Below are 18,936 nucleotides of genomic sequence, written 5' to 3' on the forward strand. Positions count from 1 at the left end.
GCCGGCGGGACAGGCAATTTATCGGCGGGACTTTGGCCCATCCGGGCCGGAGAATCGAGCGGGGGGGCCCGCCAACCGGCGCGGCGCGATTCCCGCCCCCGCCGAATATCCGGTGCCGGAGACTTCGGCAACCGGCGGGGGCGGGATTCACGCCCGCCCCCGGCGATTCTCCGACCGGCGGGGGGTCGGAGAATGTCGCCCCAGGTATTATTGTGACTCTGTCAGATCATTAAATCACACAACTCCATCCAAATGTTTCCATCCTGCCAATAATGGACACTCCTGTCATTACTGTTCCCCCGTCTATTGCAAGCACACAATCCTGAAAGATTGGAATTCTCCTGATGCTCCTTCAAATTGTGCCAACAAACAGGTCTGCTGTCTGCAAAATGTATGAAATTTGCTTGACAGCTGAAGAGGTCACTAAGCAAAAGAACTAGTGATACCCACAAGACCACAGCCCAGCAGCGAAATCTACGAGACATCCAAACATATTCGTACCACACTAAATCTTACACAACGTCAGAACAATTAAATAACCCATTAAAACTGTGTGGCCAGGGACTTCCGGTGGCGGCCATGGAAGAGTCGGTCGCACATTTGATAGCTCCCGCTTGTGTTGGAATTTCTGGACTTTTTCTCCCATTTTTCCCCGAATTTTATTGGATAAATTGGTGGAGAGTGAGACGGTGAGGAGAATTCCCCCACTAGTGTATGAAGAATTGGACTAGAAGTGGGCATGTAAGAAGGCAAAGTTTATCAAGAGAGATGCGGGTAGAGCTGGCAACGTGGGAAAACATGGTGGAGAAGCAGGCTCGCAGGGAGACGGCACAGTGGTCGACGGAACAGCTGGTGAAGTTTTTTGAAGAATGTTTCGCCAAGCTTAAGGAAGACACGTTGGACCCGATTAAGGCATCGATTGATCAGGTGTTGCAGGGTCAAGAAATCCATGGGCGTGCGATTCAGGAGGTTTTGAAAAGGGTGTCCGAGCACGAGGAGTATATAACCGTGCTGGAGGCCAAGGTGGAGATGATGAATGGCCGCCAGAAAAGAATACAGGAGAAGCTGGAGGACTTGGAGAACAGGTCCAGGAGACAGAACTTGAGAATCGTCAGCCTCCCTGGGGGCAGTGAGGGATCGGATGCGAGGGGCTTCTGTGGCAAGCATGTTGGAAAAGTTGCTGGGGGCTGGGGCATTTCCATGGCCCCTGGAAGTGGATAGGGCACATAGAGCCCTTGCGAAGAAGCCCAGAGCGAATGAGCCGCTGAGGGCGATGGTAGCACGAATACACCGGTTCCTGGACAAGGAACAAATTCTGCGATGGAACAAGAAAGAACGGGGTAGCAGGTGGGAGAATTGTGAGCTGTGCATATATCAAGACCTGCGCACGGATTTGGCCAAGAGACGAGCTGGATTTAATCGGGCAAAATCGGCCCTCTTCAAGAAGGGGGTGAAGTCCGGGATGCTGTATCTGGCCCGTCTTTCGGTCACGTTTGAGGACCGGGAATTTTATTTTGAAACACCAGATGATGGCTTTCATCAAGGACAAAAGACTAGATGTTAACTAAAGACACTGAAACTTGGGGGAGGGCATTGCAGTGGCAGTTTGGTGGAAATCACTTTTACGCTCTTTTGAATAAGCAGTGTTATGTATAATAAGCGGCTGTTTCTGTTTCTAAAGTTAACTTTGCTTTATCGGGAGCTGGGTGGAGGGGATTCTTACCACTGTTTGTTTACTAAGAAATGTGATGTTTTGAATATGTCTGTCCAAGCGGGGACGGGGGACGGACAGGAGGGAGAACAATGGGGAGATAGTATGTTTGGCGCCATGGGCAGGAGATATCAGATCAGCTGGGTCAGCTGACTCACGGAAGCACAGTGGGGGGGGGGGCTGCTGGTATGGGGGGTTGGGTTTCCGGTGCTGTTACTAGCAGGAGGCGGGGGTGGCTGGGAGCTGCTTTGCTGACAGGGGTGCAACTGTTATTAGGTGACAAATGGGAGGTTGAGGACGGTGGATACCAGAGGGCGGGCTCCAAGAGGTTGAGGCTGGCCTAAAAAAGGCGAAGGAGTTTCCTTTTTTCTCTCATGTCCACAAGGTTTACTCTCGGATCGACTTTTTTGTTCTGAGCAGGGCTCTACTACCATGTGTGGCGGATACCGAGTACTCGGCAATTGCAGTGTCGGATCATACCCCACATTGGGTGGATCTACGGGTTAGTATGGAGAGAGAGGCCAACGCCCGCTATGGAGTCTGGTGTGGGATTATTAGCACATGAAGCGGTCGTGGGCGAGTGAACAAGTCCATCCAGAACTACTCGCAAATAAATAATACGAGGGAGGTGTCTGCAGCAACGGTGTGGGAAACCTGGAAGGCAGTGGTCAGAGGAGAATTAATCTCTTGCAGGCCCATAGAGAAGAGGTAGAATGAGCTGAGAGGGTAGGTTAGTTGGGGAGATACTTCAGGTGGACAGGAGATATTCGGAAGCCCCGGACGCAGGGCGACTGAGGGAGCGGTGAAGGTCACAGGTGGAGTTGGGGCTGTTGCCTACAGGGAAGGCGGTGGAACAACTGAGGAAGGCAAGTGGACCAGTCTATGAGTATGGGGAAAAGGCAAGTAGAATATTAGCGCACCAGCTCAGAAAAAGGGAGGCAGCCAGGGAAATAGGGAGAGTAAAGGATAGAGGTGGGAACACGGTCCTGGACCCACAAGGAGTGAATGAGGTGTTTAAGGACTTTTGCAGTAAATTATATGAGTAGGAACCCCACTCTGGGTTGGAGGGGATGAGGCAGTTCTTGGGTCAGTTGAGGTTCCCAAAGGTGAACAAGGAATTGGTGGAAGGGCTGGGAGCCCCAATTGAAATTGAGGGAATAATGGAGGGGTTGGAGGGTGTGTAGTCAGGCAAGGCCTGGGGCCGGATGGCTACCCGGCGGAATTCTATAAGAAGTTTTCGGAGATATTGAGCCCACTGCTGGTGAGGGCATTTAATGAAGCAAGAAAGAAGGGTGTCCTTCCCCAACAATGTTGCAGGCCTCGATCTCATTGATTCTGAAACGGGAGAAGGATCCGGAGCAATGCAGGTCATATCAGCCAATCTCCCGACTGAATGAGGACACCAAATGGCTGGCTAAGACATTGGCCACAAGGATAGAGGATTGTGTCCCGAGGTGATAGGGGGAGACCAGACGGGATTTGTAAAAGGCAGGCAACTCACGGCCAATGTTAGAAGGCTCTTAAATGTTATTATGATGCCCTCAGAGGGAGGGCAGATGGAGATGGTGGTCGCGATGGATGCGGAGAAGGCTTTTGATCGGGTGGAGTGGAATTACCTGCGGAAGGTGTTGGGAAGGTTTGAGTTTGGTGAGGACTTCATTGACTGGGTACGGTTGCTCTACCAGGCACCAGTAGCAAGTGTGCGCACAAATCGGTTGAGGTCGGATTATTTTAAACTACATCGAGGAACAACGCAAGCGTGCCCCCTCTCCCGGCTGCTGTTTCCTCTGACCATAGAGCCACTGGCCATGGCGTTAAGTGCTTCTAGGAACTGGATAGGCCTGGGTGGGCGGATGGGTAGGGCGGAGACACCGGGTCTCGTTTTACGCGGGTGACTTGCTCCTGTACATCTCAGACCCGTTAGGGGGATGAGGGAAATTATGCGGATCTTAGGGGAATTTGGCAAGTTTTCAGGATATAAATTGAACATTGGGAAAAGCGAGATGTTCACGATCCAGGCGAGAGGGCATGAGAAGAGACTGGGAGAGCTGCCGTTTAGAATGGTAGGAAGGATCTTTAGATATCTGGGAATCCAGGTGGCTCGGGAATGGGAGACACTGCACAAGTTAAACCTGTCCCTGCTCGCAGAACAAATGAAAGAGGACTTTAAGAGATGGGACATGCTCCCGCTATCACTGGCGGGGAGGGTACAGACCGTGAAAATGACGGTCCTCCCCAGATTCCTGTTTGTCTTTCAGCGCCTCCCCATCTTAATCCCGAGGTTTTTTTTTGTAAACAAGTGAATAAGGTGATTTGGGGCTTTGTGTGGGCGGGCAAAACCCCGCGAGTGAAGAAAGTACTGTTGGAGCATAGTCGGGGGTGATTTTTTGAGAAGGCAGGTTCCGACTTTCCCGCTCCTCCCACCGCGGGGGATACAGTACAGGGTAGTTTGCAGAACATGGATGGGAGAGGGAAAGGTATCAGAAATGTACCAAGAACTTATGGAGTCGGAGGAAACCCCAATAAAGGACCTAAAGAGCAACCGGGAAGGCGAGCTAGGGGGAGAGATAGAGATGGGTCTGTGGGCGGATTCCTTAAGCAGGGTTAACACATCTTCATCATGTGCCAGGCTCAGCCTGATACGTTCAAGGTAGTCCACCAGGCACACATGATGGTGGCCCGGATGAGTAAGTTTTTCGGTGTAGAGGACAGGTGTGCGAGGTGCACGGAAAGTCCATCAAATCATGTCCACATGTTTTGGGCATACCCCGAAGCTTCGAGGGTTTTGGCAGGGGTTTGCTAAGGCTATGTGCATGGTACTTAAAGCACGGGTGGTGCTGAGTCCAGAGGTGGCGATTTTTGGAGTGTCGGAAGGGCCGGGAGTTCAGGGGGTGAAAGAGCTGACATGTTGGCCTTTGCCTCCCCGGTAGCCAGGAGACGGATCCTACTAATGTGGTGGGACTCGAAACCCCCCAAATTGGAGACCTGGGTTAGTGACATGGCTGGGTTTCTCAGTCTCCAGAAAATAAAGTTCGCCCTAAGAGGGTCAATGTTAGGGTTCGCCCGGAGGTGAAGCCCGTTCGTCGACTTTCGGATAATTAAAATGTCAGCAGAAGCAGATTTCCAAGGGGGGGGGGGGGGGCGTTGCTAGACTAAGACTATTGCTTGATTGGTGGGGGGGGGTGAAGAATGTGATGGGGATGGAAATGTTTATTGTACCATGTTTATGTTACTGTTATTGTTATTATTATAAAAACTACAAATACCCTAATAAAAATATTTTTTTAAAACACTGTGTGGCCAGCTTGTCATCTCGCGGAGGGTTGTGCGTCCCTGAAGCATAGACACTGCGTTTCTGATCGAGGGAGTCGACATGGAGAAGGGAGTGCTGGCCCACTGAGAACAAGCCCCTGCCCTTACTGCTGACAGCCCAACATCCATCCTGCTCGTTCCCGACTTGATGAAACTACCACCTCGTACTCCGCATTTTATATACCTGTGGCCTGAGTCGGATCATGATGCTGACAGTCTAGTGCTTATTATTCTGGCAGCAGCCACAGCCTCCACAGTGGTGCTGTTGAGCACAAGAGCTTCCGGCCATGATAGGTGAAACTCCCGCCACTGGAGTCTTGATCCCAGGGAAAGTCCCACCACTGGTCCAACCACTGCCTGACTGCCTTGTGGTTCAACAGATCATCCCAAGAAGAGGCACCCCCGGCGACTCAACAAGATTCTACCCTTGGTCTGTATCATTACACGCACCGTTCTAACAGCGGATCAGAAAGCACATGAGACATCAACCCAACCACCTGCTTGGCTTCCTTATATTGGTGTTTGCATCATGCTTGTAGAACACCTTCCCAATAATTTGCCCACATTAAAAAATTATCAAAAGTTATTTTGATTCAAAGTTATCAGTCCTTTATGAAAAATGAAATAGCTTCAGTAGTATTTGGACTCAATTAAACGAGACAGATTAAATGATAAATAGAAATATAGGGAGAGAATTTCTGGTCTCCCCGCGGCGACATGTTCCTCGGCAGACACAGGGAGAATGTGCAAACTCCACATAGAGAGTCACCCGAGGATGGAATTGAACCCGGGTCCCTGGCATTGTGAGGCAGCAGTGCTAGCCGCTGTGCCACCGTCTCACCCCGTGATTTCCCATTGAATTCACCCGAGTACGCCGGTAAGCCCGCGGTAGAGGTGGGGTGTCGGCAGGATCGGAAGATACCGCCGTCGTGAACAGATCGAAGATCTTGCCCACAGGATTGGTGGAAAAAGTAGCAGACTCTAACTAGCAACTCAAAGTAAATGAGACTGCAATAAGAACAGCACATTCCATGTCCCACTTCATATGTCGGCTGCTTCCATTTACCAGTTTCAGGAGTCACGGTGATGGCTGTAGTTGGAGTGCTCGTTGTGGCTGTTGTGTCACACATATCTGCAAACAAAAAATGGTAAAAACTCAAATAATCCATGTTAGAAACAAATCAAGTCAACTTTCCAGACTAGCTCAATGTGGAAAACAAGAAAGGACCACAAATTATGGAAAGAGATCACAGGTGTAATCAAAACGCTCCACCACCACAAAACTAAAACCAGTGCTGGACACAGAGAGGTGCTTTCATCTGGCCGGCCAATCTCAAACTCAGGGCTCAATCTCAGGGGGAAGGCGTCGATCATTTAGGATTGAGATGAGAATTACTTTACTCAGGGAGTTGTGAATCTTCAGAATTCTCAATTCCAGAAGGTTGTGGATTATCCATTGTTGAGTAGACTTCAGGCCGAGAGAAAGAGACGGGGACCAGATGGAATGGCACTCGTGGGGTTCTCCAAGGGATAGGAGGCCCCCAGCTGCCTGACGTTTGGGCAGGGTGGTGCCCTGGCACTGCTGGTGCCATCTGGGCACCCTGGCAGTGCAATCCAGACATCCTGATTGCGCCAGCCTGGCACCCTAGCAGTACCACTTGGTGCCACCTGCAAACGTGCGCAGGTGACAATACCAGCTGGCATTTTTTGTGCGCGTGCCATTGGGCTGGGGTATTGGGGCGGGTGGGGTGGAACCCTTTCGTGGGCCGATGTGATGAATAGTCATGTGTTACTCAGCACTGCGAGTGCCGGGAAACAGGCTGCTAAACGCACTTGCTAGCGGGCCTTGTTCCCTTTTGGGAGAATCGCACCCATGGTCTGCTCCTGCTCCAATTGCTAATGGTCTCATGTTCATCAATGTTTCAGTCACAAAGTCAACAAATCACAATATACATCAGAAAATGAGTCAAACCTCCACAGCATCCTGTGTGGAAGGAGATGTCATCCACAGCAACATCACTGCGATAGTCATTTCCCCGGACTGCTTCAATGAGGATCTGTAAAAGAAAGCAGCACACTAGCAGCAAGCAAAAGATGGCAACAGCAAGTCAAACAATACAATTTCACTATCTTCCTTCCAGTCACACTGGAAAATAGCATGAATACATCAATTCTCTATTTTGTTTAAGCAACCTAAGATATCTATTCTAATTTATAATTAACAAGTTAAATGTTAGCACAAGAAACAAAATCGCGATGTGATTTCTGAGTAAAGGGCGCATGTTGCCCGAGTTTATCACAAAACAAAAATGCAAAAACAATTACACAAATATTATCCACATAATTTACCTGAGACTTTCCCGAGAGCTGCAGGCCCACTTCTCCTGCAATCCATCTGTTTCCTTTATTTCCTGTCTCCAGCCACATTAGCACTGGTATCCCACCTTCAACCTGGTAAACTTTCAAAGCCATGCTCTGAGCTACTCCATACATGTGGTACCAGAATCGCAAACACTGAGCTCCTGTCTTTTTGCATGGAGCACTGACCAGTTGTGCTCTGTCTCCTTCACTGCCGTCATTGCCTTCGAGGTAGATGTAGTAGCCACCTGGACACACAATTATGCTCACTGGTTAGAAACAAATCATCAGCTCAGTCAACACCGAGTGGCAAGGTAAGGATCTCACTTCACCTACCTGCAGTGGTGTGGTCATAAGACGGCCCGGTGTGGCTTGATGGTGTTGACCCACTGATGCGTTTCCAGTCAAAATTATCTGTCTTGGATTGTGTCCAATTGCACAGGTCAACATCAAAATTACAGTCCAATGCACAACCTGTATGTTGAATACACAATGTTTAATGCATGCAGAATTACCCAGAAATTAAACCAGTTAAAACCGTCACAAGGAAGTTACTTAAGAAACACAATCAACTCACTAAAGTCAACTAAACGCACACAAAGCTGATTATTAATATTGGGCATGTGTTTTGAAGGGAAATTGTGTCTTTTTTTGGTATAACTATTCAGAAGGATTGAGAAACAAAATGGTGGAAAAGAACAAGTAAAGATACGTGATATCAAACTTACTTTTTTCAACACAGCCACTCTGTTCCATCCAGTCTCCCAGAACAACACCAGCTGTTTCACAGGCTGAAGCATATGACGCCAGAGCATTGCACAGTAACACAGAATCTCCTCCAGTGGCACAATGATCATACACACAGCTTTCAAAGTACAACTGAGGAGGGATAAACCAGTGACAATCTTTGAAAGGGCCATTGCTTGCCAAAATTATTTTGCAGTATTCCTCGGCCTCTTCATTTGATGATGGTTCACAGGTGTGTGGTGGTGGAGCGGTTTGATTACACCTGTGCAAGGAAAGTCATGTATGATTTCTGTCCTAAATAAGAAAATCTCTCATTTTAATTCCTCCTCCAATGTCAATGCACAGGACAAAGAAAGCAATACAGGTGCTGTCAAAATCGTTCCCACTAAAGGCATGATGTACTTCTGTTACGCATTGGTGATATTTCAATGTAATATGTACCAATACTGGAGGATCCATTTCAAGCCTTCACTGCAAATCACGAAGATTGAACAGAACCTAACTCACCCGTTCATGTGTACATTTACAGGAAATCCCAGACTTTCCGCCAAGTAAATCAGTCGTTTTTACATCGACCAACTACTCTACTTACTGCCATAGCTCCTCAATCTCTGAAGAACTCTTTCCAGTTGCACTGCATTTACCTTAATTCACAATACGGTGCAGGAAATACTCACAGCCAGTCATCATCAGTAACTCTCCAGCTGTTTCCAAACTGATTGGAATCCAACGCTAGAATTCCATCACGCATCAAGAAGTCATCGAGCTGGTCATCAGTATAGGTACCACACAAGCCACACAGCTGCCCTTTGTACCTCTCATCCACCATGACAAACAGTTCGGCATCGCCATTAAACTTCAGCTGAAAACCAAAGTCTGTCTGGACCATAACAAATGATCCTGCCATCGATACCCTTACCGAAGAACGGAGAGTCACAGGGAGGTCAACCCTCACCCCATGCACCTAAACAAAACATTACCAAGATTAGTAACAACAAAGACAGGGACTACCACTGATCAACAATACATTAAGTCAGAAAACTCTACCGATCAGAGAGGTTACTCACATAAACAAGCTTATGCTTCCTCACTGCAACATGAAGGTCATCAAGTCGCAAAGCAATGGAATTAATAGCAGACCACGTTGGGCTGCCTCTGTGTTCGTTCCTACTAGTCACAGAAAACTGCACGGATGTATTTCCACAAGTCTCAGTCACAGTATAATTGCAGGCACCCTGGAAGTGGTACAGTTTCCTGTCAAATGTGGTATAGTGCGGGTCACCGTAAATGTGGCACTTTGCAGTGTCTGCTCGGTAACATCCCAAATTTCCATCCTGCACTTTGCAAATTTCCTCTGCTCCACAAGACGCTGCTTCACACTCTATGTGGTCATTTCCAGTGCAGCGGCAACGCTTTACACATCCCTCTTCCCAGAACATTGTCCCTTTCTGACAGACAAAGAGCAAGGGTGATTTTCAAAATTACTACATACTCCTCATGTAAAAGAACCAAAGAGTACCAAAAACACTTACAACTGCTCGGAAAACTTACTTCGTAGTATTTGTTGTTGTAGGCGCAGCCACAGTTCTCTACAACCACACAGGAGCTTCCACTGAGAACAGACCCCATGTTACACTCACAGTCCTCCACACAGGGCTTGCTGCAGTTCTCTGGGGCAAAACGGTCTGTGCACGTGGCTGGACAAGCACTGGCACATGCATTGTAGTGGCTATTGATTCGACAGCTGACACCTGAAAGCAAAGAAGGTATAAGAAAACCTTTAAGGCTTCTGAGACCAGAAAATGTTTATAATTATAAAGACAACCGAGAAGGAAGGCTCATGGACAAAAAGGCACGCACATACTTTTGAAATTCACCTGGATCACAAGAATGGAAAGTATCAAAACAAACACGTGAACAAATTGAACTAAAAGAACTTGAACAGGAAATAGCAAGTCTGTAACAAAATGAACCATCTAACACAATATCACAAAAACAGTGACTTTTCTCAGGCGCAATAAGGAAATATTCAAGTTAAAACACCAGCAGCTGGCCAATACATACGACAGAAAGTGGAGTTTCTCCAGGGTGGAATATTCACTCCTGCATTTTGACACGCATCTGCATAGATTTGGAGAGCATTGCACAGAGCATCTTGACTTCCTGCCAACAGGCACAGCTCGACAACACAGCTTTCAAAGATACCAATGGGATTTATTACAGAGTGGCATTTTACAAATGGACCTCGTTGACTGGTGATCAAACCACAGAAATTATCGCTTTGGTAGAGGTTCTCGTCAGCGGGCTCACATTCCTCAGGGTTGCCTGGGTCACAACCTGGATCATCCGGTGCCACCTTCCAGCTATTTCCCAGCTCATTCGAATCTTTGGCTTGCTCTCCATCGGGTTTCATGTAATCATCTTTTCTCAATCCATTGTAGTTACCGCACATGCCACAAGTCTGATTAAAATATATGCTTGGCACTTTCACTTCCACCGAATGATCAGTGTCATAGGAAACACCAAGCCCAAAATCTGTCGCCAGGACCACGTATCTTCCACTCCTACTCACACTCACGGCACCATTGACTAGGGTCACGGGTAATGTCATCCACACTTCATCAACCTGAAGGCAAGAGGAAAATGGAGATTGAACAACATCATTTCTAAAACAGTCCGGCATCCTTTCACACAGTAGCCCAACAAACCTCAACAGCGATCTGACTGCAGGAATGGAGTAAACACAATCCTTAGCATCTGATTGATGCACATTTTACACTGATTCACAGCACTGTCTTTAACACTACACACAAATTGAAGATATCATATTCAGCATTATAACACTGCCAAGACTGCACCAGATATTCCTGATTATTCGTCTCCCATTGTAATGATATAAACGTTCCAATTAAGGAACGATTCGGAATAAATTCAGTTGAAAATGCAGAATTTTAGAAAACACAACCTAGCAATAAGACACTTACCAACACACGGTGAGATTCCCTCTTAACAATCCAGACAGTGTGGCCGTGAACAGTTACTCGAACTCTCTGAACGTAAGATACTTTCGCGTTGCCCCGATTTTCATTTTTCGCTTCAACGTTAAAGTACGGAAGAGACGAGGAATTTGTGCACAGCTTGCCGATCGTATAGGTGCACGTCCCCATGAAATGATGGGTCGCTTTGTCAAAAGTATTGTAATGTGGGTCATTATGAACTCTGCAGATGCCGTATGCATGCGGGTAGCAACCAGGAACTCCGTTTGTAACTCCGCAGACTGTATCCGTACCACATCCAGAACTCCAGCACACTAATTTACTACCTGCAGAAGGACATTGACACTTCGTTGAACAGGTATCATCCGTCCAGAATTCAGATCCCACTGGGTAGTGTTTGTCCTCAGACCAGCATCCACACTGACCGCTTGGCACACATCTGGCGTTGTAGAAAACGTAACCTCTGTCACACACACAGCTTTCTACACATGGCTGGGAGCAGCTGGAAGGAGCATTGGGATTGAGACAGGTAGCTGGACAGGCTGAGCCACACTGGTCATAGTGACTATTCACTGCACACTTCAAAGCTGTAAAGAGAGTTCAAAAGGTCTTGTATTATTTTTGCATTAAATCACTGCCATCCAACAGTTTTCTGAAAATCCATGTATTAAAGCTCAGGAGACCCGAGAAGCTGAATCAAAGCGGCAGTTTATTTTCAGCCAATTGAAAAATCTACAACGTGGCGTACAACACATAGGTCCCAACCGGAACTGTCAATCATGCCAGTCCCAATCTGGCCAGCTTTTAAGAGGTGATTCTGTGAGCAGCAGCAGATGAGCCTCCGCCCATTACCAAGGGAGCTTGTACTCCACAAGTCCAAAGGGGTGATCAATCGGGACGCCCCATGGTTCTCGTCAGGGTTATTACATCGTCATTCACAAGTAACTCGTGTTTATATCTCCACTAAGCACAATTTATACATCAAGCAATACAGCATCAAAACACTTACGGCAGAAAGTCTCATTCCTCCAAGTTTCCACTCTCACTCCCTTCGACTGGCATGCATCTGCGTAGGACTGCAAACTACTGCACAGAGTCTCCGTATGCAGGTCTAATGCACACAGGTCGTACACACAATCACCAAAATAATCCCTGGGGTCTATAACAGAGTGGCATCCTTTGAAGGGACCACGTGAATCCATGATTATTCCACAGTAAGATTTACTTTCCAGGATGTGCTTTTCATCATCAGTACAATTTGGTTTGATGCCAATGTCAGGAATACACCTGCAAAAACAGCAGCATCACTAATGAGAAACAGTTAAAGCTATATAAAGTCTGCATGCAAATGGTATGACTACGGTCATTAACAGCTTGCAGCTTTAGTAACGAACAGAAACAACCTGAACACTTCCATATAGTGTACCTTGTATCATTCTGGGTTTGCCAGCTGTTCCCCAAGCTGACAGAATCGGGCTCCATCACGCCATCTGGATTGAGGAAATCGTCTGTTCTGTCGTCGTTATAGTTTCCACACATTCCACACACTTTCCCCTTGAAGACACTGCGAAGGGTAACCTCTGCTCGATGCCTCCCATCAAACCTCACCCTCAATCCAAAATCGGTGCTCACAACCACATACTTTCCACTGAGGCCAACATCAACACCAGAAGCGACTGACACAGGCAGCACCTCCACTTCTCCATCGACCTGGAGACACACAAGCATTGATCAACTGATTCTTCCGCAAACCAACCGTTCAAGATAATTCATGAAGGTATGGAAATATTGAACTCTTACCTTTACCACGTGTCCCTTCTCTAACGTTATTCTGTGATTGTAAACATTAACGTTGACATGTTTGATGTACGATACATAGGAATTCCCTGATCTGTGCTCATTTGCAGCTTCAACATTGAAATAAGGCAGGTTACTGTTGACGTCACATAATTTTGATAGGGTATATGTGCAGGTTCCCATGAAGTCGTGAGCTTGTTTATCAAAGGTATTGTAGTGAGGATCACCTTGCACAGTGCAGGACGATTCTAAAAATTGTAAAACAAATATCAATTGGTGGTACATCTAAGATCAAATTAGATTATTTGAGACTCTACCACTCTTTTCTTTTTCCACATGCTGACTACAGTGTGACTGCTATCTTTTACTAACAAGGTATTATTGTAAATCTGTTAGATCATTAAATCACACAACTCCATTCAAATGTTTCCATCCTGCCAATAATGGACACTCCTGTCATTACTGTTCCCCCGTCTATTGCAAGCACACAATCCTGAATGGTTGGAATTCTCCTGATGCTCCTTCAAGTTGTGCCAACAAACAGGTCTGCTGTCTGCAAAATGTATGAAACTTGCTTGACAGTTGAAGAGGTCACTAAGCAGAAGAACAAGCGATACTCACAAGACCACAGCCCAGCAGCGAAATCTACAAGACATCCAAACATATTCCTACCACACTGAATCTTACACGTCAGAACAATTAAAGGACCCATTAAAACTGTGTGGCCAGGGACTTCCGGTAGCGGCCATGGAAGAGTCGGTCGCACATTTGATAGCTCCCGCTTGTGTTGGAATTTTTGGACCTTTTCTCCCATTTTTCCCGAATTTTATTGGATAAATTGGTGGAGAGTGAGACTGTGAGGAGAAATCCCCCCACTAGTGTATAGAAAATTGGACTAGAAGTGGGCATGTAAGAAGGCAAAGTTTATCAAGAGAGACGCGGGTAGAGCCGGCAACGCGGGAAAACATGGTGGAGAAGCAGGCTCGCGGGGACGGCATAGTGGTCGACGGAACAGCTGGTGAAATTTTTTGAAGAATGTTTCACCAAGCTTAAGAAAGACACGTTGGACCCGATTAAGGCATCGATTGATCAGGTGTTGCAGGGTCAAGAAATCCATGGGCGTGCGATTCAGGAGGTTGTGAAAAGGGTGTCCGAGCACAAGGAGTATATAATCGTGCTGGAGGCCAAGGTGGAGATGATGAGTGGCCGCCAGTAAAGAATACAGGAGAAGCTGGAGGACTTGGAGAACAGGTCCAGGAGACAGAACTTGAGAATCGTCAGCCTCCCTGAGGGCAGTGAGGGTCGGACAGGAGGGGCTTATGAGGCAAGCATGTTGGAAAGGTTGATGGGGGCTGGGGCATTTCCATGGCCCCTGGAAGTAGATAGGGCACATAGAGCCCTTGCGAAGAAGCCCAGAGCGAATGGGCCGCTGAGGGTGATGGAGGTACGAATGCACCAGTTCCTGGACAAGGAACATATTCTGCGATGGACCAAGAAAGAACGGAGTAGCAGGTGGGAGAATTGTGAGTTGCGTATATATCAAGACCTGGGTGCGGATTTGGCCAAGAGGCGAGCCGGATATAATCGGCCCTCTTTAAGAAGGGGGTAAAGTTCGGGATGCTGTATCCGGCCCATCTTTGGGTCACGTTTGAGGACCGGGAATTTTATTTTGAAACACCAGATGATGGCTTTCATCAAGGACAAAAGACTAGATGTGAACTAAAGACACTGAAACTTGGGGGAGGGCATTGCAGTGGCAGTTTGGTGGAAATATATTTTAAACTCTTTTGAATAAGCAGTGTTATGTATAATAAGCGGCTGTTTCTGTTTCTAAAGTTAACTTTGTTTTATCGGGAGATGAGTGGAGTGGATTCTTTCCACTGTTTGTTGACTAAGAAATGTGATGTTTTGAATATGTATGTCCACGCGGGGCGGGGGAGAGGAGGGAGAACAATGGGGAGATAGTATGTTTGGCACCATGGGCGGGAGCTATCAGATCAGCTTGGGCATCTGACTCATGGAAGCACAGTGGGGGGGGGGGGGGGGGGGGGGGGGGAGCTGGTATGGGGGGGGGTTGGGTTTCTGGTGCTGTTACTAGGCAGGGGGGAGGGGGGTGGGAGCTGCTTTGCCGACAGGGGTGGAACTGTTACTAGGGGACAAATGGGAGGTTGAGGATGGTGGATATCAGAGGGCAGGCTCCAAGAGGTTGAGGCTGGTCTAAAAAGGGTGATGGCTAGCCGGCCCGGGAACGGGAGGGGGGGCTGATTAAACCCCTGATTAAACCAGGCTGATTGCTTGGAACATTAGAGGGCTGAATGGGACGGTCAAGAGGGCTCACGTCTTCGCGCATCTGAAGGGACTGAAGGCGGTCGTGGCAATGTTACAAGAGACACACCTAAAGATTACAGATCAGACGAGATTGAGGAAGGGGTGAGTTGGCCAGGTATTCCACTCAGGGCTGGATTCTAAGACCAAGGGGTTGCGATCCTGTTTAAAAAACAGGTGGCATTTGAGGCAGGGAGAGTTGTGTCAGACACGGGGGGATAGGTACATAATGGTGAGTGGGAAGCTGGAGGAAATGCGGGTGGTACTCGTGAATGTGTATGCTCCAAACTGGGATGATGTGGAATTTATGAGGCGGGTGTTAGGTAAGATCCCAGACCGAGAGTCACATAACTCGACCATGGGGGGAGATTTCAACACTGTCATTGATCCAGAATTGGACCGGTCAAAATCCAGGACAGGGACGGTGCCAGCTGCGGCAAAGCCATTGAAGGGGTTTATGGAGCACATGCGGGTATAGACCGATGGAGGTTTGGACGGCCAAGAGCAAAGGAGTTTTCTTTTTTCTCCCATGTCCACAAGGTATACTCTCGGATCGACTGATTGTTCTGAGCAGGGCTCTACTACCAGGTGTGGCGGAAACCGAGTACTCGGCAATTGCAGTGTCGGATCATACCCCACATTGGGTGGATCTACGGGTTAGTATGGAGAGAGAGGGCAACGCCCGCTATGGAGTCTGGTGTGGGATTATTAGCACATGAAGCGGTCTGTGGGCGAGTGAACAAGTCCATCCAGAACTACTTGCAAATAAATAATACGAGGGAGGTGTCTGCAGCAACGGTGTGGGAAGCTTTGAAGGCAGTGGTCAGAGGTGAATTAATCTCTTGCAGGCCCATAGAGAAAAGGGAGAACGAACTGAGACGGTAGGTTAGTTGGGGAGATACTTCAGGTGGACAGGAGATATTCGGAAGCCCCGGACGCAGGGCTACTGAGGGAGCGGCAGAGGTTACAGGTGGAGTTGGGGCTGTTGTCTACAGGGAAGGCGGTGGAACAACTGAGGAAGGCAAGGGGACCAGTCTACGAGTATGGGGAAAAGGCAAGGAGAATATTCGTGCACCAGCTCAGAAAAAGGGAGGCAGCCAGGGAAATAGGGAGAGTAAAGGATAGAGGTGGGAACACGGTCCTGGACCCACAAGGAGTGAATGAGGTGTTTAAGGACTTTTGAAGTAAATTATATGAGTAGGAACCCCCCTCTGGGTTGGAGGGGATGAGGCATTTCTTAGGTCAGTTGAGGTTCCCGAGGGTGAACAAGGAACTGGTGGAAGGGCTGGGAGCCCCAATTGAAATTGAGAGAATAATGGAGGGGTTGGAGGGTGTGCAGTCAGGCAAGGCCTGGGGCCGGATGGCTACCCGGCGGAATTCTATAAGAAGTGTTCGGAGATATTGAGCCCACTGCTGGTGAGGGCATTTAATGAAGCAAGAGAGAAGGGAGTCCTCCCCCCAGCAATGTCGCAGGTCTCGATCTCATTGATTCTGAAACGGGAGAAGGATCCGGAGCAATGCGGGTCATATCGGCCAATCTCCCGACTGAATGTGGACGCCAAATGGCTGGCTAAGACATTGGCCACAAGGATAGAGGATTGTGTCCCGAGGTGATAGGGGGAGACCTGACGGGATTTGTAAAAGGCAGGCAACTCACGGCCAATGTTAGAAGGCTCTTAAATGTTATTATGATGCCCTCAGAGGGAGGGCAGATGGAGGTGGTGGTCGCGATGGATGCGGAGAAGGCTTTTGATCGGATGGAGTGGAATTACCTGCGGGAGGTGTTGGGAAGGTTTGAGTTTGGTGAGGACTTCATTGACTGGGTACGGTTGCTCTACCAGGCACCAGTAGCAAGAGTGCGCACAAATCGGTTGAGGTCGGATTATTTTAAACTACATCGAGGAACAACGCAAGCGTGCCCCCTCTCCCGGCTGCTGATTCCTCTGACCATAGAGCCACTGGCCATGGCGTTAAGTGCTTCTAGGAACTGGAAAGGCCTGGTTGGGCGGATGGGTAGGGCGGAGACACCGGGTCTCGCTTTACATACATAGATACATAGAATTTACAGTGCAGAAGGAGGCCATTCGGCCCATCGAGTCTGCACCGGCTCTTGGAAAGAGCACCCTACCCAAGGTCAACACCGCTACCCTATCCCCATGACCCAGTAACCCCACCCAACACTAAGGGCAATTTTGGACACTAAGGGCAATTTATCATGGCCAATCCACCTAACCTGCACATCTTTGGACTGTGGGAGGAAACCGGAGCACCCGGAGGAAACCCACGCACACACGGGGAGGATGTGCAGACTCCGCACAGTCAGTGACCCAAGCCGGAATCGAACCTGGGACCCTGGAGCTGTGAAGCAATTGTGCTATCCACAAGGCTACCGTGCTGCCCACGCGGGTGGCTTGCTCCTGTACATCTCAGACCCGTTAGGGGGATGGGGGAAATTATGCAGACCTTAGGGGAATTTGGCAAGTTTTCAGGATATAAATTGAACATTGGGAAAAGCGAGATGTTCACGATCCAGGCGAGAGGGCATGAGAAGAGACTGGGAGAGCTGCCGTTTAGAATGGTAGGAAGGATCTTTAAATATCTGGGAATCCAGGTGGCTTGGGAATGGGAGACACTGCACAAGTTAAACCTGTCCCTGCTCGTAGAACAAATGAAAGAGGACTTTAAGAGATGGGACATGCTCCCGCTATCACTGGCGGGGAGGGTACAGATCGTGAAACTGACGGTCCTCCCCAGATTCCTGTTTGTCTTTCAGCGCCTCCCCATCTTCATCCCGAGGTTTTTTTTGTAAACAAGTGAATAAGGTGATTTGGGGCTTTGTGTGGGCGGGCAAAACCCCGCGAGTGAAGAAAGTACTGTTGGAGCATAGTCGGGGGTGTCATGTGAGAGTACCTTTAAGAAATGGATGTTTAAGCAATGTACCTTTAAGAAATGGAGCTGATCATATTACTGAAGAGTGTGGGGGGAGCTGAGCTCACTTCTGCTTTTTGAGTTTCAGTTTGAGAGAGCAGCTTGGGTGTGTCTGTGTGTTTCCAGTGAGCTGCATGAAGAAAACAAAGGGGCTGTAGCTGAAGTAACCAAAAGCAGCAGCAAGGTTGAACCCTTTCTCACTATATATATTGAATGTAACCTAATGTGCTCCTGTTTGCAGGTTGGTTAAGTCTTTTGGATGTTAAAAGGACAGCTGAAACGATTACTTAGTCTTTGGGGGTTATCATTGAATTAATGGGTGTTAAGATATTCAATGGTTGTTTTAGCAAGGATAACTTGAGTTGATAGAATAAACATTGTTTTGTTTTAAAAAACACTTGTCCATTTACGCTGTATCACACCTGTGGAGTGCGCCGTGTGCTCCCCGCACCCCAATTTATTAAAAGTTGTGGGTCAGTTGAACTCCATGCTACACTTTGGGGCTCTCTAAACGCTGACCCATAACAGGTGGGGGGGGGGATTTGGTCCTGCAGAACCTTTGTAACTACTACTGGGCGGCCAATATAGCCATGATTAGGAAGCGGGTGGTGGGGGAGGGGGGTCGGTGTGGGGGCAAGTGGAGGCAGCATCGTGTAAAAATACAAGTTTGGGCGCACTGATAACGGCATCTCTTGCCGGCCCAATACGCCACAAGTCCGGTCATAGTGGTGTCTCTGAGAATCGGGGGGCAGTGGAGGAAAT

At 48.2% G+C, this 18,936-nt stretch overlaps 1 protein-coding gene across 10 annotated transcripts in view; it reads right to left on the reverse strand.

The window, feature by feature from the left end:
• The window catches only part of LOC140389529 (IgGFc-binding protein-like), a 266,128-nt gene that overhangs the window by 166,905 nt on the left and 80,287 nt on the right, over positions 1–18,936 (reverse strand). For all 10 annotated transcript variants that reach the window (XR_011934415.1, XM_072473722.1, XM_072473723.1 and 7 more), the window contains 13 exons: positions 12,925–13,169; positions 12,551–12,834; positions 12,134–12,411; positions 11,113–11,711; positions 10,193–10,754; positions 9,680–9,879; positions 9,196–9,576; positions 8,806–9,092; positions 8,110–8,390; positions 7,718–7,855; positions 7,373–7,629; positions 6,996–7,080; positions 6,090–6,155 (listed from right to left, as the gene is read on the reverse strand). Coding sequence is in view for 9 of the 10 variants with exons in the window: in XM_072473722.1 (XP_072329823.1) it covers positions 6,090–6,155; positions 6,996–7,080; positions 7,373–7,629; positions 7,718–7,855; positions 8,110–8,390; positions 8,806–9,092; positions 9,196–9,576; positions 9,680–9,879; positions 10,193–10,754; positions 11,113–11,711; positions 12,134–12,411; positions 12,551–12,834; positions 12,925–13,169 (3,663 nt within the window). In the remaining variant the exon portion in view is untranslated. The remainder of the gene's footprint in view (positions 1–6,089; positions 6,156–6,995; positions 7,081–7,372; positions 7,630–7,717; positions 7,856–8,109; positions 8,391–8,805; positions 9,093–9,195; positions 9,577–9,679; positions 9,880–10,192; positions 10,755–11,112; positions 11,712–12,133; positions 12,412–12,550; positions 12,835–12,924; positions 13,170–18,936) is intronic.

The sequence above is a fragment of the Scyliorhinus torazame genome, chromosome 14 (assembly GCF_047496885.1).
Source record: "Scyliorhinus torazame isolate Kashiwa2021f chromosome 14, sScyTor2.1, whole genome shotgun sequence".
Lineage (NCBI taxonomy): Eukaryota > Metazoa > Chordata > Chondrichthyes > Carcharhiniformes > Scyliorhinidae > Scyliorhinus > Scyliorhinus torazame.